Below are 21,970 nucleotides of genomic sequence, written 5' to 3'. Positions count from 1 at the left end.
CGCGGTAATGTAATGTGTGTAGACAGTGAGTATTTGATCTGCAGTCAGAAGTATTATTGAGCACGTTCATTGTTATAGCGTTTGTTGAAGTTGAGTGTATCGGTAAAGTTATATTCGGAAAGAATAAACCAGTTTCATTAAGAAAGGACTTGTGTTGCTTAAGTTTCGTCGGAACGAAGTTACGGAAAATCAATTAACAAACGGAGACATAACAATATATATATATATATCTATATATTAAGAAACTAGAATATTTAAGTGTTAAACTTAAGCTAAATTTGGTTCATTACTAACCTGATGATAGTTGCAGATGGATCACTGAAAGTGTACTTGATGAAAAAACATAAATAGTCTATTTATAATCACAGAAAAATATAAAGCTTACACATTTCTGCAGGGCAGTAAATTGAACTTCCTGAAATGGAACTTTAGCACATACAAAGCTCTGTTATTCTAATTTGCACACATATAGTATGTTCTATAAATACTTTTGGAATTTCAAAATATAAATGTTCCTACAAAAGTAACACCTTTAACCATGATAGACGTTTTATGGTGACCTGAATAATAATATCAAAAGAAAAACCTTCAGAGCTTTGAAACAACAATGTAATATTATGAAGTTAAAAACCATAAGTGGTTAGAAACAAAACCAATGACTTGTTGAAATTAGACTTTCAAGTTTAAAATTTATATGTTCATGGCATGAAGATGAGAAATACCTTCATGAAAAGAAGGATGATGCAACTAGATACACCTATTACATGTAAAGATGTTATATTTCTTTTAAAAATAGTAAAATACAACCTTGTTTCCCACAAAATTTCAGAAAATAAGAACTTTCAGTCTAACAATATAACATCAAATGACCATAATAATTCCATCCATTATTAAGCTAATGTAAGTATATTAACCTTGAAGGACATGCATCATGCTCAGTCATGCAAGGAGAGATGCACAGCAGTCAGCAATGCTTTCATTCCACTTTACAGTGACAAAGTAAAGCATAGAAAGCAGGATGCTGGGCATGGCTAACCAAAGGTTAATCTCTTCTACTAGATAGCATAGATTCCTGTCTGTAGTGAAGAAAGAAGTTATTGCAGGTAGCTGAAGTAGAGGAAGATCTTGCTTTGGTTAAATAACTCATGTATACCTTTTGAGAAATATCAAACCTAAAACTCATAAGTAATCATGCGCTAATATAAGCACATTTCCTTGTACTTAATGCATATATGCATGTGTGCTATAAAGGTTACTCAACTGTTTGTTCACTGAAAGTTCAGTTGTACTATATTTGCCAGATTAAGTGTATTACTGAAGAACTGTGACATATGATTGTCTAGATGTGATGTTCTTATTTGATCTAAGTTATGTGGTGAAATGATAATTTTTTATAAAACTATTTTTATTATGAAGCTTTAACATCTCTCTTTCAATGAATCCTTAAAAAAGCCCTTTTATTCTTTTGTATTTTATATTTTTATAACCTACTTTTTCTTTGCTTATATGAACAATGGTTAATTATGCTTCTCTTTAATAAATTTGATCTGTTTATTTTGAATCATAATGCCTTCCTTTCATCCTGATTTCATGTATTTTGTTTGGAAACCTTGATTTTTAATGGTGGTTTGTACAAACTTTCATGAAAGAAGGCTCTTTAAGAAGAACAATATTTTCAATCTCAAAGTTCCCTAAAGACTTTCCAGAGTTAATTAGTTCATAATCACTTGGTTATACAAGAAAAACTTTGATTCTAGTCTGGTCTTCATCATTCATAAAATACAAGTATTCCTGTTGATAGTGACATAGTTATACAAATACACAAGTTTAATAAAGTTATGAGGGTGTGAAGTGAGAGAAAAATCTCAGTAAATGAGATTTTACCACAGCCAGATAAGAGCAGTGCAAGAGATGGCTTCAAATACAGGATGTGATAAGATCACTAATACTACAGGAATAAGGTACATAAGAGAAGAGTAAAAGTAGCTAAAGGTTTTTTTTCCTGGAATAATCATTCACAATTAACAAGAGTTCCTATGTTCTAAAATTATATATATATATTCCATATAAGATGTATTAATGGATAAGATACTAAAAATATAGACAATTAAAAATCTCAAAAAAATATAAATAAAATACAAGTTATATGTTTTTAAAAAAACAAAGAATGCATGATCCCATTTTTTAAATTGCACAGTTTTTAACACTTTGAGTTTTACAACAAACAAAGAACTCTCATAAGAAAATCAACTGAAAAAATAAAATTACTTGGTTAGCACCTAAGCTCTGTCTTAATTTCTTTTTTCACTTGTTATTGTAAAGTAATATTTATTTATTTGTTTTTGTATTCTTGATAGTTATGATAAGAAAAGCAAATCTATCTTCATTATGATGCGTTTGCAATTTGAATACTAGCACCAATAAAAGTAAATATCTATAGTATCTAAGTTATTGTACTGTTTTATAAGTTTAGTTGATTAGATTAGCTGAACACTCTGAAGAGTGAAGCAAATGTATTTTGTGTGCAATATTTTATATTTTATTATGAGCAAGGCATAATCTAAGTTCCAAACCATTTTTGTAAGGACAATACTGTCACTTAATTCTCTTTTCAGCTAAATAACGATATATAGGATAAGACAATGTCTGATGATTTTCTTTTCAAATCCCTTGGACCTCTTTTTTTTTTTTGATAAATCATCTCCAGTATTGTGCTATATTTTCATCTCTAATACTTATTTACAGCACATATACCTTCTGATGATAAAATAAAAATAATATATTGGAATAAATGAGAAGTAAGAAATTAAATAAATGAGCTTTCTGTAAAAACAATGACTAAAAGTTTGGGAGAATTATATTTCAAAACTAGTTTTTCTGAATTCAAAATACCCCCAATGAGAATTTTACCTAAATGTAAATATTAAAGAATCAATCTAACTTTGAGAATTTGATGTCAGTTATACTTCTCAGGTATTAAACAAAGGTTTCTACAGCAAAACTTTTTTCAATGCCTTCATCACCAATAACTAACTCATTCTATTTTAATAATTTAAAACATCTTTTTTTCACGTGATCTCCATTAAAATCTGTCTATTGAGTAATAATCATTTACCATTAGATCTGAGAAAGTTTATAAAAAAAAACATTCCATTTGTATTTTAAAAAAAAAACTTATACATTTAAATGATAAAATAAGGCATTATAAAATACCAAAAATAGACTAAAAATTAAAAAGTGCTAAAAAATTGTATGTTTAAAAAGAGCAACTAACTGTAAGTAGATATTTTCTTTGCAGCTAAGAGCAGGATGTTAAATACAGCTAATACACACAAAAGGAGCTTAGAATTGTAAATTAATTATAATCAGTATTTAAAATGTTTGGCCATACAATAAAGAAAAAATTTAAAATGAAAGTTGTTAAACTATAACTTAGGTAAAATTTGATAAGAAAATTATTCACATAATGGAAATGGCCTGACCACATATTGGAGAAGGAATACTGACTATATAATTCCGATTGTACAATGTATATCTACAGAAAATATAGCAAGTTTTTAGTGAACTGCAAAAATCTGTTGCACACAAAAAATCAGATGTGTTACAAAAATATCTGTTCTCAACTTGTATCTGTGAACTGACAACATCAGTTTGACTTAGATTCTGACAAATCTGAGTGTGAGGTCATGTTTATGTGAAGAGTAAAAAATACTTTTGTCTATTTTTTAGTTTAATACCTAGCTTCTCGTATACAGAAAAATATTTCATTTTTTTTCTTTTACATTCAAATATTTTTCCAAATATATATATAGAATGACTACATTAAAATGTACTAAACTCTAGCTTGTCCAATCTCACAAAGTTTCTTCTGATCAGTAATATTGTATTAACACAAGTAACAAAAACTACAAATGTATTTTTAATAGTCACTCATGATGATTAATAATCTACAGGTCTTGTTCTGTAGTCATCTCTAAAGTAGCTTTTCTTGCATGTAATAATATATTTTTATTTTATTGGTTGTCATGACAAATACACGTGACAGTGATTATAACTACACTATACAACATCCTCTTAAACCCAATTATTTTCTATTTCTATACACACGCACAGACATCTTTTTCCTGTACATATGACAATAACCAACAGTTTTTCATGTGTTATTAGTGAATATATATATATACACGCACATATATACATACATACACACGTTTTCTACTTTAATATTTACAACACCCATTATTAACAGCTTCCACTTGTAGTGCTGTTTCATTACATTGATACTGATAATTAAAGTTGATATGAAACTTCTACAAAATATAAGGATCAATATATACTTTTTTTACAAGTCATGTTGATCAATATTTATTTGTTTTTTTACAAGCTATGATGAACATTATTTAGCTTTCACTTATGGTGAGCATCATCTTCCTTTTAAAAGTTATGATGATCAACAATTACTTTTTACAAGTTATGATGATCAAAATTTACTTTTTACAAGTTATAAAGATAAATGTTTACTTAAACTAAATTATGATAATAAATGCTTACATTCTTTAATCAATCAAAACCAATATTTACTTTCTTCTTGACAAAATATTTCTACTTTTCTTTTTCACATACTGTGTCTTTATATATTTATTTTCCGTACATTGTGCTGACTAAACCTTCTATACTAGATCATAATGTTAATAAATTTTGACTTGCATAACTTGTATGTAGAATAGGCCTGTGTGTGTTTCCTGTGTGTTTATTATTCTTTAAGAGTAACATGCTCTTTCTAACACTATACAGCAAATTATCAGCAGGCAGCCATGCTTTCTGTATGTATTAGTGACATATTTTATTCACTTGTGTCATGCAATAACTCATCAATGGCATGCAGACACACACACACACTGAAGAAGAGCTTCTTACTCACTGGTGGGGTACTGTCTTGCGAGACAGGTGCACTTACTGGACGGGGCTTGCTACAGACAGATGGAAAACTTGGACATGTTCCTACATCCAAACAACTTAGACCCCAAGACTGGATAATAAATGCAATAAGGAGAAGAGACAAGAACATAAACACAAAGTTATGAATTCTTATTTGTTTTTCAAGCGATTAAGCCTCCTGAGATGTGGCATTTAAATTTGAGGTTTCACTTCTAGCCAGATGAAATTCGAAATATAAACTTAAATGAGAAAGACAATCATATTTAATAAATTTTGTGTAACTATGTTGAAAAGAATGCAGTGAAAAAGTGCATACTAACATTCTACAGGGGATTCCTGGTCTCAATTCTACATTTACATAATTTTATTTTTTAGACTGAAAATTTTTTAATCCCATGATTTTTTAATTATTAACCATTTCCCCACCAGGTAGTCCATACTTCTATCATAGCAGCTATTATGATATATAAATTTCTTTTAAAATTGGATAGAAATGTAGAACATTAAGAGCATTCATATTAAATCTATTGCATTTTAAATCCTCAACAAAATTCATTACTCATGATATTCTTCACTGTCTCACCAGTGGTAATAAGTTTGTATAATTTATAAATTTTATTGCTACTTTTGTTTTGTTTTTTGTCAATATGCAGTTGTTATTTTACTTTCACTTTCCACTTACATGTAGCCCTCCTCAGCAGTAAGTTTGAGGGTTTGAATACTATGGTGGACACAGTGCATATAGTCCATTTTGGGCCTGGTTGTGGATTAATGGTTAATGTGATCAGACTATGAAGCTGACGATTTATGGTTTGTGGAGCAATGCTGCAAAAACATGCTTTGTAGTTTGGGGCCGTGGGCATGCTATAAAAGTGTGGTCAGTCTGCAACCACTTGATCAGATAAGAGCTGTTTAATTGCCTTTCCTCTATTTACTCACTTCAAATTCAAGGATGGCAATGCACAGATAGCACTTTGTGTAGCTTAGCATGTAAATTCTGAAACAAACAAACTTGCATGTAAGTTGTGTATACTAATGACAAATCTCTATCTGCCTAATAGTGATTGTTCTCACACCAGTATATCTTATAACTTATGAAAAAAACTAAAAAACATTTTTAAACATTGACTTTAGTTTTCCACTCCTTCAATCATTTATTACTTCTCTTTGTAATAACTTATTGTTTAAACATGCTTTTAGCTGACATTTTAAATTTTGCTTGACTTTAAACTATTAAATAGAAAATCAAAATTGGCATTGAGTAGAATAACCTGCTTTTACTTTTTTTACATTAAAATTAATTTTCTTCAGTTGTTATAGTACTGATTCAACATCTGGATACAACCAAAAAATCTCTCTACATGAATTTCAAGACACCTGGTGGGTTAAGGGTTAACGTTTCTCTGCATGAAAAAAAAAAAAAAAGAAAATTGGGAAAAGTATAAAAAATATCTAATCCCAAGAGGTAACTAATTAGCAACATCATTTATGATGCATTAATAAACACCATTTCTAAGTTTTAGCATTTACTGTTATCTCATACTTAAGGAGAAACTAAAATATTGCACAACAAGCCATCTAAAACTTTAATTGAGTCAGTTATTAAAGCAATACAAAACAAATAAATCTTCTCGGCTTCAATTATTTCACTTAAAATAACATGTGAGTAAACTTTTATAATTTCTACACGTTTTCTAACACATTCAATCAACATGCTTATTTACAAAAACATTCTATATTTTTAACATTTTTCGTTATGGCTTATCAATTAAAAATTAGCTTATATGTAGGAAAAATACAAATGTAATTCTATTTCAACAGGTTCTTCAACAATTTCATTTATTATAAGTTGTTTAATGTTCTATTCTAAATGTTACACATTATATTTTTTTCAGTCACTTTTGAATTAAATGTTGTGACTATTACAAATCTAGTTTCAAAGCTTATTTGACTATTACAAATCTAGTTTCAAAGCTTTTGTGATTATTATAAATCTAGTTTCAAAATTTATGGGACACTTTACACTGAATCCAACAAGGTAAACGAAATGGGCAGATTAAGAAATAAATATGATTTTATTAATCTAAATTGCAGTCTTTTCTAAACCACACCAAGATTAATCAATGTTTTTGAAAATACAAATAAATGATTAAAATGTGTATAAGTGGAAAAAATTAAGTAGTCATTGTTTTGGCCAAACAGCCTCCATTATAAAGATAAATTGGTCAAAATGTTGATTACTTAATTATTTTCCCCTTACAATGGTGACTTGAACCATTTCTTTGTAAGTTCTAATTTTGTCCTGTTGAAGCTGTATTTGTTTGAAAACTTGGCAATTTTGAAAGTTTCAAACTAAATAGTGTTATAAAAAATTTTGTTTTAAAGCACGTAACATGCTATCATGAAAATGTTGCCCATTCTTTAGGAAATGTGGTCCTTTAAAATCTTCCCTAAATACTGAACATTACATAAAGCTCAACCATACACGTGTTTAAACTTACCTTTACAACAGAAAACCACAGAAATGGGTTTTGTGTCTTACCTTAAGTAAAGTTTTAATTTCTGAGTCTGCAAATTTTGTATCTTGGAGCTTCTGACAGTGCAAAAAGAAATTATGTAAATGAAGATCCTATTAAAAGAAATAAATACTGCTGTTTCAACAAGCAATTATCATTGAAACTAGAATATTTAAAAAATTAACGTTTTTAAAAAAGGGTAATAGGGATCGGAGGTCATGGCTATAAAAAGTAAAGAAACAAGATGTTAAATAACAAATCTCTATGAAGTTGAAAACCTTTATATCAGCTAGTGTGTAAATCTATAACAAATAATGTAACAATTAAAAATTATTGCTAAAAGAAACCCCTATGAAGCTGCAAATCCCTATTTTGGCTGCTAGCTTGCTATTATTGCTATACAGAAACAGATATTTGTTGTTAATATGCTATTTTATGATACACTTGGCTTTGTGAATTAACTACTTTTACCACTATTTTTACAAACTACCCACATCTTGAGCTTAAAATCAGCACCTGAAAATCAGATATACCATATCTAAGATTTAGAGAGCAATTCAGCACAAATCTGAGCACACCAGTATACATTTCTAGTTTCAAAACCTCAAAATAAATTATCAAGTTAAGTTTTAACCCTCAAATTATCAATTTTTTTTAATATACTGTACACTGTCAGTAGGGTGTGATTCTTTTATATTTTGCCCATTACATTATAGTGTAAAGAAATGACAAAAAAGTGGGTGAAATCACTCATTATCTTTGTAAAATACATAGAAAGTGGGTAATTAGAAGAGTTAACCACAACAGTGATGGGTATAATTAAATATTTTGTGTGTCTCATGTTACTATGAATTCTGTAAGCAAAAACGTTGTGGACCAGCAAACAATTTAGTATATAAGTAGTTTAGGAAAATGTGCTTAAAAAGGTAAAGGAGTCCATGCATATTCCCTATGGGTAATACTAGGATTAAATTTCCAAAATCTAAATTTTACTTGGTGGGATACACAGTATTTTTAAATGTAAATTCAATTAAAACTAACATAATTTTGTGCCTTATCCACTATTTTATCATAATGCTATAAAATATTCATACAATAGCTGCAAACAAATTTTCTCTTCTAATAATAAATTAATAATTTCTCTTCAGTTTCTAATACTCAATATTACCACAATTATAAAACTATATACATAGTTTTACATTGATAATTATACCTTTCTGAATACTTTAAAGCTCACTCCAATATGCAATGAGTTAATAATACAAAAAATGTTATCTTACCTTGGTATAGACTGTAGATACCAATTTCAACTCCACCTTAAAAAGCTCTTTTCCACCATCTAGCCATCGAATATCAGGGCCACTAAACTAGAAGTTTAGTAACTACTATGTATTAAGGATATCTTTTAATTTCAGTAATAAGAAGATATGACTATCATATTAAAGATGAAGTTTAGAAACTATTCTATGTTGTAGTTACAAATATTAATAGTAATTAACAAGAGGGATTAACAATTACAAGAAAGTACAGTTCCAAAAAATATACACTGTGTTTGTTTTACATGTGTCCTCCCAAAATCAGTGTATCTCCAAAACAAAACAGTTGTGAATTAGCTCAGCCCAGTTTCACATTTTAATTTATTCTGCTACAAATAAAAATGGTTTGTGGGATATATAATAATTATCATTCAAGTTTGGTTGAGAAATACAATACACCATTAAAGAAAGTTATCTTCAAAAATTATTTATATAATTAAAGACCATTACTGCACAGAAAAGTACCACATGCTCTAATTTGCTTTGCTAGATGGAAAGGGGAGACAACTCAAGATCTATATAAGTAAGACTATGAAATATTAATATTCAATTACACATTAAAGTACTTAAGTTTTGGATAGTTAAATGTTAAGTTAAACTTACTAGTCCTTGTAAATGAAAATGATAATAACTAAAAAACTTAAAACCTCAGGAACTCATCTGGTATGAAGAAAAGTACAAAATAACAGAGCTAAAACAATGTAGTACACCTACCTCAGGAACTGAATTTATATGAAACAAATCACAAAATTAGATAATTTAAAGACTGCAATGTGCACTGGAGAGTACTTGTCATTTATATAAAAAAAAAGCATTATTTTTAAAGATCCATTAAGAGTAAAACGTTTACAAGTCAATATACAGACAAATGATTAACGAAGTTAATTTGTGACTGCATACTAACGTAGACATATAACTCGATAAACAAAAAAGTCAAAACTAGACTAATAAGTAAATTTATCTTTTACCTGGAGTAATAAGTCAGTTTTATTTCCTCTTGATGAACATATTATTAATTGTTTTTTGGTACAAAGTCCTCTCACATTAAAACTGTAAGTTTCAAACATGTTCTGTTGTAGTGAATGTTTACAGTTGATATACATGTTTATATAAATATAGAGTTAATTCTCATCCTTCCACACTGAGTTTCATTGTTTTTGGTTAAAAAAAGGATTTTGTTCATTGTCTGCTCAGTTGATTAATCTGGCACTTATTGTGTGATATGTTAAAATTACAAGAGAAAACTTTTGAAAAACATATCTTTAATGATATATTTATTTCCATTGATGGGTAATCAGCATTTCAGTAAAATTAAATTTAAAGAAAATATAATTTTACTGTGTAATTATACATCAGAGAGCCAGTTGAGCTTGAACTTACTCCCTTGCCTAAGCCCAGAGGTTCACAGGAAAGATATCCTGTTGGAAGATGTGAAGCCACAGCCAAATTATGCTGATCAACATTCAACCTAAAAAAGGAAAAAATATGCTAAGTTAACATTGTTAAATGCAGATTTATCAATTAGGATGCATATAAATTCAGTATAGATAAGAGAAACAAAATGTCAACTTTGTTTAATGTGTGTACAGGGCTGTCTGAAGTCAGTCTACCAGAGACCACATTACCAAATTAATTCTACTAAAAGAACAACTTCAGTCAGAAACAGAAAGTTTCACTAGTGGAACAGCAAAATGTAAGTTCTAGCCTTGCTATACAACTTTCACTGGAACAGTTCAGAGATGTGAAGAAATGAAAGCAAATTTGTGTCTAATTACAAATTGATCCAAAGATGACAAAGTCTTTTGATGTTCTTTAGCTGAGAATATCACATAATATTTTAAAGTTTATAAAAATTGATAAATCTGTAAATACAAATATAATAATTTATAAAGAACTAACAGTTTGAGGTGTGAAGGCTAGGCCAAACCTTGTTGGTTTCAAGCAGGTCTCTATTTAGCAATCAGCAGACTTTTTATGTTTCCACAACTGTAGTAATGCATCATCAGCTCTATTCAATATAATAAAATTACCACCAGAAACTTTACAACTGTCTACAGATAACATACACTCTACAACACTGGAAGAAAGTCTTGGTCAATTCTGTGTATACTCTTTTTTTTAATATGAGTATTTAATCTATGTACTCCTTGGCACAGCCAGGACATTTAAATTTATACATGATGAACAACATTTTCTGTTTTGGAAATTTATCTTTAAAATGTAAAGAAAAAATAAAATTCTAATTTCAGACTCAAAATGCAAGTTAATTTATTTTTATGATATGACCTGTTTATAATTTTTTGTGATTTTTTTTCCCATTCAAGTACTGGAATTAGTGACCCACATATGTATTGCAACAGTAATGTCAAAAATATTTTTGTAATATCAAAATTCATAGTAGTAGGGGTGTTAATTTTACTGAGCTTAGATCAAGTGGTTTTATGAATTATAATACTTTGAATTTATCTATTTTAAAATAACATCTTATGTTATTAATCTAAGTATGTAAGAAGTGTTGTTTCTTCAAATATTATAAGCTTCATAGGCAAGAACTTTCACAAAATCGTTTTTAAATATGATAGAAACAATGCTACCAAAATATGCATATAAATCTGAGAATGCTACTTTGTGTCACAAACTCACAACAAAGCCATCTTGACTTTTATGAATTAAAGTTTCTAAAACAGCCAACTTACACTCACTTTCATTCTGAACAATAAACTTCATATTATAATGTTGAAAGTTTAGATACTGTCAATAAAAAAACTTCTACTTGTTCTCTAAATCTAAATGTGGTAAAAGTGTTATATACCTAACATTTATATCATAGTGGTTTGAATTCCATTTGGACACGTATCCAGCCATTACTTTACTTGGAGACACAAAGAAAGGTTAGTCATTACAGGCACAAGTCTACAACTTTCTCTCTGTCACACACACATTCTCCATAAATAATGAAATATAATTAGTTTGAGACACATATTTAGGAATTCCATTTTTTGTGCTCTCTTCTGAATAGACGTTTTTTCATTACAACATAAACTATGGTTTTTACCAACAGATTTGTTGTAAGTTTATACCACAAACCAACAATCTGATGTTGATGTGCACATTTTAGTAGCTTTTTGGCCATTATATTTAAAAAAAGTCTTTTGAAAATTTATTTATTATTTAATGCCAAGAATAAGTGTTGAGTTAAACAGCTTGTAAATAGCAGCAGGATATGGCACTATAGCTGGTGTAGCTACCCTATATAGGTCTACAACTACTGATAAAGTGTTGATATGTAATATTGAAATAAATGAATATCGTAATATACATTTATGGTGTTCCACTTGTGTATGGATGCTATATAAAGCTGTTTATGTGTGTTATACAACACAATGAATCAATTAAACTGAGAACACAACTATCATGCAACATATGAATGAGAATAAAGGATCTGTTCTGATGATACAACTTTGTTGTATGAAGTTAATTGTGATTATTGGCTTGTAAAGCATTATTTCAATATACAACATACCTGATATAGTCCTTAAAGCTGGTGACAGAATGTTTCTGTTTCAAAACTGAAATATTCAGCAGGCAGTGGATTTTTATAGAAAATATAAGAGTAACAGCTAAGTTTATGCTATACTTGGAAGAAAACAGAATTTGATCTAGTGATTTTGCTAGCAGCAGTGAATGATATTTTGTAAGTAGTTGAACTTATTTGAAGAAAGTAAAATTCACCAACAGTAGTTTATATAATACAAACTGTGCACCTAGTGTATTATTTTATTATGATTCACATTTTCCATTCATCAGAATGTAGTATTTTGAGAAGCACACATTTTTACTGGATATTTTCTCAACAGTTTTTCAGTTCAAAATGCAGTTGAAATGCATGAAAGTGCAGAATGTGAGTGTACTGTCAGAGGCAAGAAGTAACCCCTGAGTATATATATAGCTTCATAGTTGCATTTAGCTTTGTTAAAATTGTATCTGAAGGAAGTCTGATTGGAAATGAGATGTCTAAATTAATGTTTCCACAGTCAGAAAATCAAGGTTAGTGTCTTTGTAGTGGATGGCCAATTTTGGTAACTTGAGTTTACAGTCATGCCCATTATTTCTTTCCTATTTAATCTGGGCTCAGTTTGCATAACAGCAAGACAATAGTGAAGAGAATATAGCTGGGTTCCAAGGTAAATGTGAGCTGTTGTAATAGCAATGACAATGGTGTAGAGCACAGCTGAATGTAAATAAAGCATGTAGCCTGTGTGATCTGAGCATTTACTGATGAAGGAGATAAATTCTCTACAGGCATTATAAACAAGTACGCATAGGTCTGTAGAAATGTTAATTGACTGAGGCAATAGTTTTTCACTCTAAATAGACCATTAGAGCTTTAACATATACTTCTAACTGAACTCTGACCAATCAGAATCCATGTGACCATGTACCTTTCATTTATGAAATTTTTGTGACTGAATCCTTGACTCTTTTGGCTACCTTGTTTTAGATTGGACATGCTAAAAACTTTGCAGATAGAACTGTGTCACTACATGGAAGGAGATAAATTGAACAATGAATTGCAGGAGCAGCCTGAAGCATCAAACCCTTCATAGTTCTGTTGGCATCCCAGCAGTACACATAGAGCCTGTGAAAAAGTTCTGCTGGTGGGATCTCTCGACAAGCAGACTCTGCCTGACCCTTTCTATGGCTTTGACTCAGAGTTTAGGGAACCAGCAGGCTTTTTTCCTAACCACAGTATTATCATTGGAGCAGGATCAGCCAGGAAGATACCACCTGCTCCTGTCCCAGGATGGCTCACAAATGGCACAGCCCATAAAACCAATCCAAACTGATTTCAATCCAGTCTGGAAGGATGGTTTAGTAAGTGGTGGTATATTCATGTACATAATGTTTGTATTAGAATTAGTTGTTTTAATTTTTTATTAACCCTTTTGAGACGGGTCACAAGTGAAAGGTCATATTAACTCATTTGTTGACTTACATTCACATTTTTCAGTTTGTTATCAAACTGTAGATTATAATTCAAATTTTAGTATTATACATTACTCAATTTCTTAATTTAAAAGTAAATATTAAAAAACACAGTTAAACATCAATTTTTGTGTGTGACATGGTACGTTCAATGCAGCATTCGTTCACATTAGATGTTTGTAATGTCAAAATACTAAGTCTATAGTTTCGTACAAATCAGAAACTCAAATTACCGATATCTGTTTGCTAAGATATTGTTCATGTAATAAATCAAACACAGTGGTACCCCACCCACCTCTTTCCATTTTTGGAAACACTCCCTTCTATACACTTACTTCTATATATGACATGAATAACCAATCAGAAGCTCAGAATGTCTTCCTAGTGGCTTTCTCAGCCATTTTAATGGGCTTGGATGCCATTTCTTTCTTTTGAACCAATGTTTCAAGAAGGTAGGGTGTGTGTTTAGGCTGCTCGAAATTTCATATTTTTTTTTAGACTAAAATACATCTTAGTTACTAAGCTTGATAAACTATAATGGAATTCTATGGTATTTATGTAGTAATTTATGATCTCTTAGTTATTCAAATGTATATATATAAAACCTAAAAAAAAATATTTTGTTTAATATCCTCCATGTGCAAAAGTTTTAAAGGCTTAAGCAACCTACATCAAGCAGCAACCAAGTATAAAGGTTGTAACTAGAAGAGAGAATTGTTTGCTTTACTTCTTTATTTACTGTTCTATGTTTTAAGAAAAATAAGTTTAAGAACTGATTTCTAAATAGCAATAATCTATATACATATATAATGTATAATAATTGAAATGTGACTATATTTTACAAAATATTAGTCAACTAAAACACAGCCAAGACAAACTACTTTGTACAGACCAAAGGTCAGATTTATGTTATTGGATACGGTAATATGAATGTGCGGCGTCATTGTAACTTCTGTATTGTTAGCCAGGCATGGCTGAAAGGTCAATAGAATAAAAATACTAAATATATATAAATGTATAATGTTACGAAATTTAAGCTATTTAGTCTAAGCATTTATGTTTTTGTGTTATAATTTGTGTTCATTCTAGAATGAAAGAGGCATAATTTATATTTATTTCCTAATTTTTTATGGTGGTTATGAGATTGGTCAAATCTACCACATCGTACAGAGATTCATTGCTGAAAATAACAGATAAAATATAAAGTTTTTTCTTAAGAAATATTTGATAATTATCTGGACATTATAAAGATTTCGCATATGAAATTTGAAAATTTTCTGATGCATAAAAGTATTTTTAATCTTAAAAGGAAAATCACTTTGTATGTTAGATAGGCAACATGCGAAAAGAAAAAAAAAAGGCACAAGAAAACATTGCTTTACAAACTTTAAGATTTAATAAAAAAAATTGATATTTTGTGTATGAAAGCATTGTAATGTTTACTGACAATGTGCCAAATTTCGTTAACATTAGCTTAATAATTTAAAAGTTATAGCATGAAAAATATAACAATCACAAAATGGTCACAAGGAACTGAGCCTGTGCTGAAAGAGTTAAATAATTTTTCCTTTTTTTTCCATTAATGTTTAAATATTTTCCTATGGGTACCCTTTTTCGTGCATGTCACAACCTTTTTACAGCATTACATTCAAAATTTAATTAAACTACATTATTATCAATCATATTAATAAACCTGGCATCAAAATGTAATTACTAAATCAAATTTTAATAATATATAAGTTTTAAGTTCTTAATTTTATGAGGAAATATTTACAAAAATGCTCAATCTCCACTAGAATGAGAAGTGTGACATTTGCTCTCTAGCTATTTAGGATAAACAAATGTAGCTTCCTGTTACAATTTGAAGTCATTCAAGAAAGAAAAGAAGGGTAGTTAGATTTATTTCATATTTTTTATGGTGGTTATGAGGTATACAGTTAGGGTGGAGGAAATAACAGATAAAATGTAAAGCTTTACTGAAAAAAATTAAAATTTACTTAGGAAGTTTTAAAGATTATGCAAATTAAACTTGACAATTTTCATAAGAATAAAAGTATTTTTAATCTCAACATGAAAATCACTTTGCACTCGAAGCAGTCAACATTTTGACTCCATATATTCACAGAGAAATTGTTAGTAAAAATTCTGATTGTGAAGATACACAAAACACATTAGAAATTATAGCATGTAAACTCTAAATGTCAATATTGAGTCAAGAGCTCAGTCGAATTGAACAAGCCGTAGAGAGAGAGTTAAGAGTTTTTCTCAGGAATCTTGTTTGGTGACTACCAGTAACTAAAAGACAGATGCATCTTTTTTGTAGAATTTCTTGTATTTTATTGTTGTATCTTGTATATATAGCATTAACAATTTATTTTAAAGGATATATTTTATGCCTATGTACAGCATAAATAATTTAATATAGATAAGTCCTCTTTTTTATTTATATATGTATGCTTGTGTATATATCAGGATCTTGAAACTATAATTTTATAAAGATTTGTTTTTATTTTTTGATGCTTAATTTGATTTTAAGTTTCCTAGTTATATAAAATCATCATATTTTTTGGCTTATTTTTATGTACTATTGGCTGTTTTGCAGGGGTGAGAGTAAGTTACACTGATTTCTTGAGCAACACACCAAAATTATACATTTGTTTTTAAACTACTGACAAGAGCTGTTACAAGTCCATTCAAGCTAGTCATTATCTTTCCCATGGGAACGAAGCTTGTACTAAAAGAGAAAATGACAATTTTCTGTTCAGAAAACAATGTAATATGATACGTTATTTGACAGATGAAAACCTGAATTTTCTATTGGTTATACATAATATAGTATTAAGAATAAGAGAGAACTATTAACAAATCCTGCAAGAAAGTATGTGACAGGTAGGTGTGGCAAAAGGGGTCTGATTTTCTATTGGATGCTCTGTAACCAAACAGGATTAAAGGTTATAAAAATTGTGGTTTGTCTCAGCAATGGCAACTTTATAGTGAGTAATTTACACTAAATTTTGTACTTATTGGAGTGGGGGTGAATAAAATAGAGAAGAGAGGATGCCTAGAGAAAATATGTCCCATTTCTCACACTGGGTGAAATTCAGGATTTTGTTTAATATTGCCTTAAAATTAAGAACTTCAAACTTATATACCATTAAAATATGGATTATTAATTACAAATTTATGCTATACTAATTGTATAACATAAACAAAAAGTAGTTTAACTAAATTTTGAATGCAAGTCACTAAAACTTGATGACATGCACTGTATAGGATGCCTGTGGTGATAGGGTTAAGGCATATCAGAACAAACTTCAACTCTGAGAAAGCCAGCTAAGGAAAGGCAGTGCTTATCATATTCCCATGCTTGCAAATCACAATGAAAATTTTGACTGTGATTCATCTGCAGATAAGTTGAAGGTTTTAATTGACGAATTAAACATTAGGTTTTGGGATTTTCAAGCACAAGAAGCAAGTTTAAAACCTTCTCTTCCTCATTTGATGTTGATGTGAAGCAAACAGCACCCCCTTTGCAGATGGAACTTATTGAGCTGCAAGAGGACTCAATTCTGAAGACAAAAATGAAGGATGTTTCAAAAGCCAAGTTTTATAAGAAATATTTTCTAGCTGACAAATATCCAAAACTTATTGCCTTCACTCAAAAGAGAATAACCATATTTGGGAGCACTTACATCTGCAAAATTTTTTTTGTAGAATGAAGTTTGTGAAATCTGAAACAAGGACAAGAATAATTGATTCACATCTAGAAAACACATTGTATGTAGCAACTTCACATATTTTCCCGAACACTGACCATCTTGTGAGAGAAATGCTCCAGGCATCCCACTGAATGCATCTAATCCAATTACTGTTATAGTAAATGACTTAAAACATTTTATTTTTCATAACTTTTATTATTTGGATAATACTCTCATTCACTGTATATTCTACTGTTACTCTATATATACCCTTTTTATGGTAATAACAAGAAATTTTGGTTAGGAAGTAACAGTCTTTTTAAATTTTACTTTTGCTTCATACAGTGTGGCCTGCTATTACATTTAAAAATTTTTATCCAGCTCGTGCCCTGTAGGAAGTTGCACATGCCTGCTTTAGATCATGCTTTAAAACACTCACAGAACTCTCAGCATAAATGGCAGTAGACATCTTGATACATTTTATTTTATTTTATATCAACAGATGCAAGCAAAGCATCGGAACTTATTACAAACATACTTACATGAGGTGGAGGTTGAACAAAAAACAAACAGTAAAGTGAAAATGTATTATGAGTATTTATAACCTATTTACATTTCACTGGTGCAACCACAGTCCACATATGAAAAAATCAACATTATTATTTACAGCAAAAAGCCATAAAGTAAATATAGATAGTTTCATTTCATTTTCATCACCTCTTTCTCTGTTTTGTATTTTTTACATACCTTCCTTTGCTCAGGAGAGGAAGCCACACATACCCCACCACACTTTCAACAGGACTGTCTCTACGCTTAGAATTTTTTTGGAGGCTCACAACTCACATGATAGAATGTGAACAAGATGTGATGCTTCTCATGCACATGAGAAGGAATAACTAATTTTACCTGTTGGATCAAAATAAGTTGTTGTCTGAAAAATGCAAAAAATGTCAGACAACTACCAATTCAAATGACATTTCAAAAAATAATTAGCTACTTACCCTAAACACATTCAATATACCAGATATATTATGTGAAAAAGATAATTTTTCTATATCTTTGAAGTACAAGTTATACATTGCATAGAAGAAATACCAATCCAAAGGTAGTTAATATTCAACTAAAACACTTTGTGACTTTAAAAGAAATTTTAAATAGAGGCAGATAAAATATATCGCATTTGAAATATTCCTGTTTAAAATCAATCACACAATAAAACATTGACTGATAGAGGTCTTTAAATTTCTCTTTAGGATAAGCTTTTGAAATTTAAAAATTAAAACACCATAAGCAGCACTCAAGGATTTTAATAATACTAACAACACAAGTTTGTTTACTTCAAAAATTGTATAAAACATAATATCGCTTTAAGCACAGACAAAAGTTACTGTTTTCTCACCTCTTCATAAAAATCAGGACAATTATTATGGTGAATAACTGCAGTATAAGCTTGGGTGGTGATCACAGGCTCTCCTGGCCGACCATATACACACTGTAGAAGAATTAGGATCAAGGATTTGTGAAAACAAAAACTACAAGGTAAAACTGTACACTAGCTTGATTTTTTTCACTTTTCAAAGGATTTGTTAAAAGACAATATGATTTAAACTATACACAAGAAATTAAAACTACTATTTTACATGAATAATAGATCTCATAAGAAATAAAAATGCTTATGTTCACTGATCTTAATACATCTTTCCCATAACTCAATGTACCAACATATTCATGAGTAAGCAAAACACACAGATGCTCAACTAATTGATAAAAAATAATTTTAGTTTGTGTGGTAACTCATAGGTTTTAAGTAATATAAAAAAGCAAAAGAAACACTTCATATTTAGGAAAGTACCCATTTGTTTATTTTGTAAATCTCAAGCAAAGCTACACATGAAATTAGAGTTATCTGTGCTAATTTTGAGCTGATAACACTAATGGAATGGTACCTAGTGGCAGCTCTTGAGCTGATCTTACAGAATTGTGGGATTTGACCATTAATCTTACAATGCACACACAGCCAAAAGTGCAAAGTGCAATTTTTTGGCAATGGGAAGTGTATCATGGACCTCAGATTCACAGTCTAGCATGCTAACCACTTGGCCATGCTGTGGAATATTATACACACATTAAGGTTGTTCATTCTATTCTTTGAACATTATAGTGGATATTTCTGAGAAAACAAGTTAAAAAATATAGCTGGTTATACAAATCAAGTCCTATGTAAAAAACCTTTTCCCAAAATTAGAGATTACCATTTTTGGTGTCATGAGTAACTGTGCCTTACAAATGAAAATCAGATTTTGAAAAACAACTGTTATAACAAATACATTAGTTCAAACACTGAAGTCTGACATGTTCCACACAAAATAGTATCACTAGAAATTTAACATAACTGATAGTGAATGAGATAATAATAAAATCAGACCAATGAGGTATACAAAATAACATTAAAGTTTATTACACATTAATCATTTTACATTTTTCTTAGATTTTTAAAAGTTTATAGATTAGACTTTGAAATAATAATTTACCAGATATTTAAGCCTAGAAGTAAGATATTTACTTCGGCAAGATTTAAACTTTTCTCCATGACCAAATTTCCTCTTGCTTGTCAGTCTTCTAATTTAAAACAGAAACTGTGAAGTGCTGAGTTACTATCACTGGCCAGAACATGCATTAAAGTTTCTCCAGTGTAGTAAAAGTTATATAAACATATTTTTATATTTTTTCTTAAAGTAACAAATATCTAAGTTCATATTTAAGAAAGATATGGAATAATTCAGACAGAACTTTAAATATACATTTTGTTGGATCAATAAAGAAATGGTGATATAGATCATAAGACATTAAAAGAATAAGAGTCAACTTTTTGATCTGCTCTGTTAACCCTTTCTGCACAGGCTGACACAGTTCATATCACCTTGAGTGGTGAAAGCCTTTTATGAAAAAAAACATATGATAACTCTGAGCATTCCTCACAAAACCATATAAGATTCTGTTAAAGGTTATAAGTATTTTGTACACAATGAGTGACATTATTTTAATTATGTCTTTCTAATAAAAATGGTATTTATCTTTAGTAGTTATTTGTACTTAAACTGTTAATAGTTTGAGTGCAAGGTGATTTCCATTTTTAAAATAAAATTACTTGTCTTCATCTTATTGTTTTCATATTTCATTTCCGTAACCTCTAAAACCTTCTAAATGAATATCAAAAGTTTTTTAAGGTAAATGTTGAGATTTTATTTTTCATTTTCTCTATCATATCATTAACTAGCTATTATCATCATTGTACAATAAAATGAAATGATTAAAATTAGAAAATAGAAAAAAGTACATACATTTTACCTTTTAATTTTTTGTAGAATATCTTTTGGAGATATTTTCTGGTTATATTCATAATTTCAGTTCTTTTCCTTTTCACATATAGTTAATTTTTAATGTTTTATTTTCCTTTCTTGTCTTTTACAATTTATTCTTTATCTTGACACAAGTCAATGGTGCTCTCGCTGCATATTACAGTGTCTCTGACAGATATGCACATCGCTTCAGCAAAATTTTCATTCAGCGAGTAATATCATAAGCCTTGAGAACTGATGCAAAGTATGACTTATATTTGAAAATGTTTAAACATTTAGGAATTTTAAAACATTAGTAATACATAATTAACTACTCTATAAAAGTAGGATCTGACTACAATTGAACTGTATCTCTAACTATAACATAATTAGATAACAAACAACCGTAAGTACTATAGTCGATCAAGCAGCCAACAATACTATAGTCAGTCACATATACTCTGTGATGACAACTGCATGCCAATTTCAAAATAACTATTGTTAGATTATAGTGTAAAATGAGCTCTTTCTAATGACTATATACATGTGTATGTAACCTGTAAATGTAGGCTACAAAGCTCAAACAAATCTGTTGAAGGTGGGTGTGGCACCTGTCAAGAGTTAAAAAAATTTATTACTTGTTTCAACTATATTAATTGAGAGATCTTTAAAATGTATGAGCCAAAAGGCTATGTAAGAATCTTAACTCTGAACTTATTTTCTCCATAATATCAAATACAAATAACTTTTACTTTGTAATTTGATTTTTTTTGCCACATATTCAAAAATCACATTAAAAAAAAAGGAAAGAAGAGGACTCACTACTGGGTGAAAACAATACAGGAAAATAAACCAGCAAAGTCCAGGAAAAGTAAACAAAATGAGAAACTCAAAATGGTTAAGAATATTTTGAGGAATTGTAGAAAAGTACAAAAAAATCACTTAAAAAAAAAGACACTTAAAAAACAAAGTGAAACAAAATAAGGGGGAAAAATCATCTAGCCTTCAGCAAGATCAAGCTTCCTCCTTTTGGTCCTTTTAACTCTTTCAGTACAGGCTCGGTCCCTAGGACCGACCTAATAACCAGTCTGTACTTGTTATACCTTTCATGCTATAACTTTTAAATTAGTAAGCATATGTTAATGAAATTTGGCAGTTTATCAGTAAACATTACAATG

General features: G+C 29.5%; 1 protein-coding gene across 1 annotated transcript in view; it reads right to left on the bottom strand.

Moving 5' to 3' along the window:
* The window catches only part of LOC106458887 (dedicator of cytokinesis protein 11-like), a 168,422-nt gene that overhangs the window by 94,415 nt on the left and 52,037 nt on the right, over nucleotides 1-21,970 (bottom strand). The window contains 7 exon segments of the mRNA XM_022385244.1: nucleotides 4,922-5,029; nucleotides 7,481-7,567; nucleotides 8,735-8,821; nucleotides 10,151-10,238; nucleotides 18,202-18,273; nucleotides 18,275-18,360; nucleotides 18,854-18,946. Coding sequence (XP_022240952.1) covers nucleotides 4,922-5,029; nucleotides 7,481-7,567; nucleotides 8,735-8,821; nucleotides 10,151-10,238; nucleotides 18,202-18,273; nucleotides 18,275-18,360; nucleotides 18,854-18,946 — 621 coding nt within the window.

This window comes from Limulus polyphemus, unplaced genomic scaffold (assembly GCF_000517525.1).
Source record: "Limulus polyphemus unplaced genomic scaffold, Limulus_polyphemus-2.1.2 Scaffold528, whole genome shotgun sequence".
Taxonomy (NCBI): Eukaryota; Metazoa; Arthropoda; class Merostomata; order Xiphosura; family Limulidae; genus Limulus; species Limulus polyphemus.
This window is presented reverse-complemented; position numbering and strand designations above follow the sequence as displayed.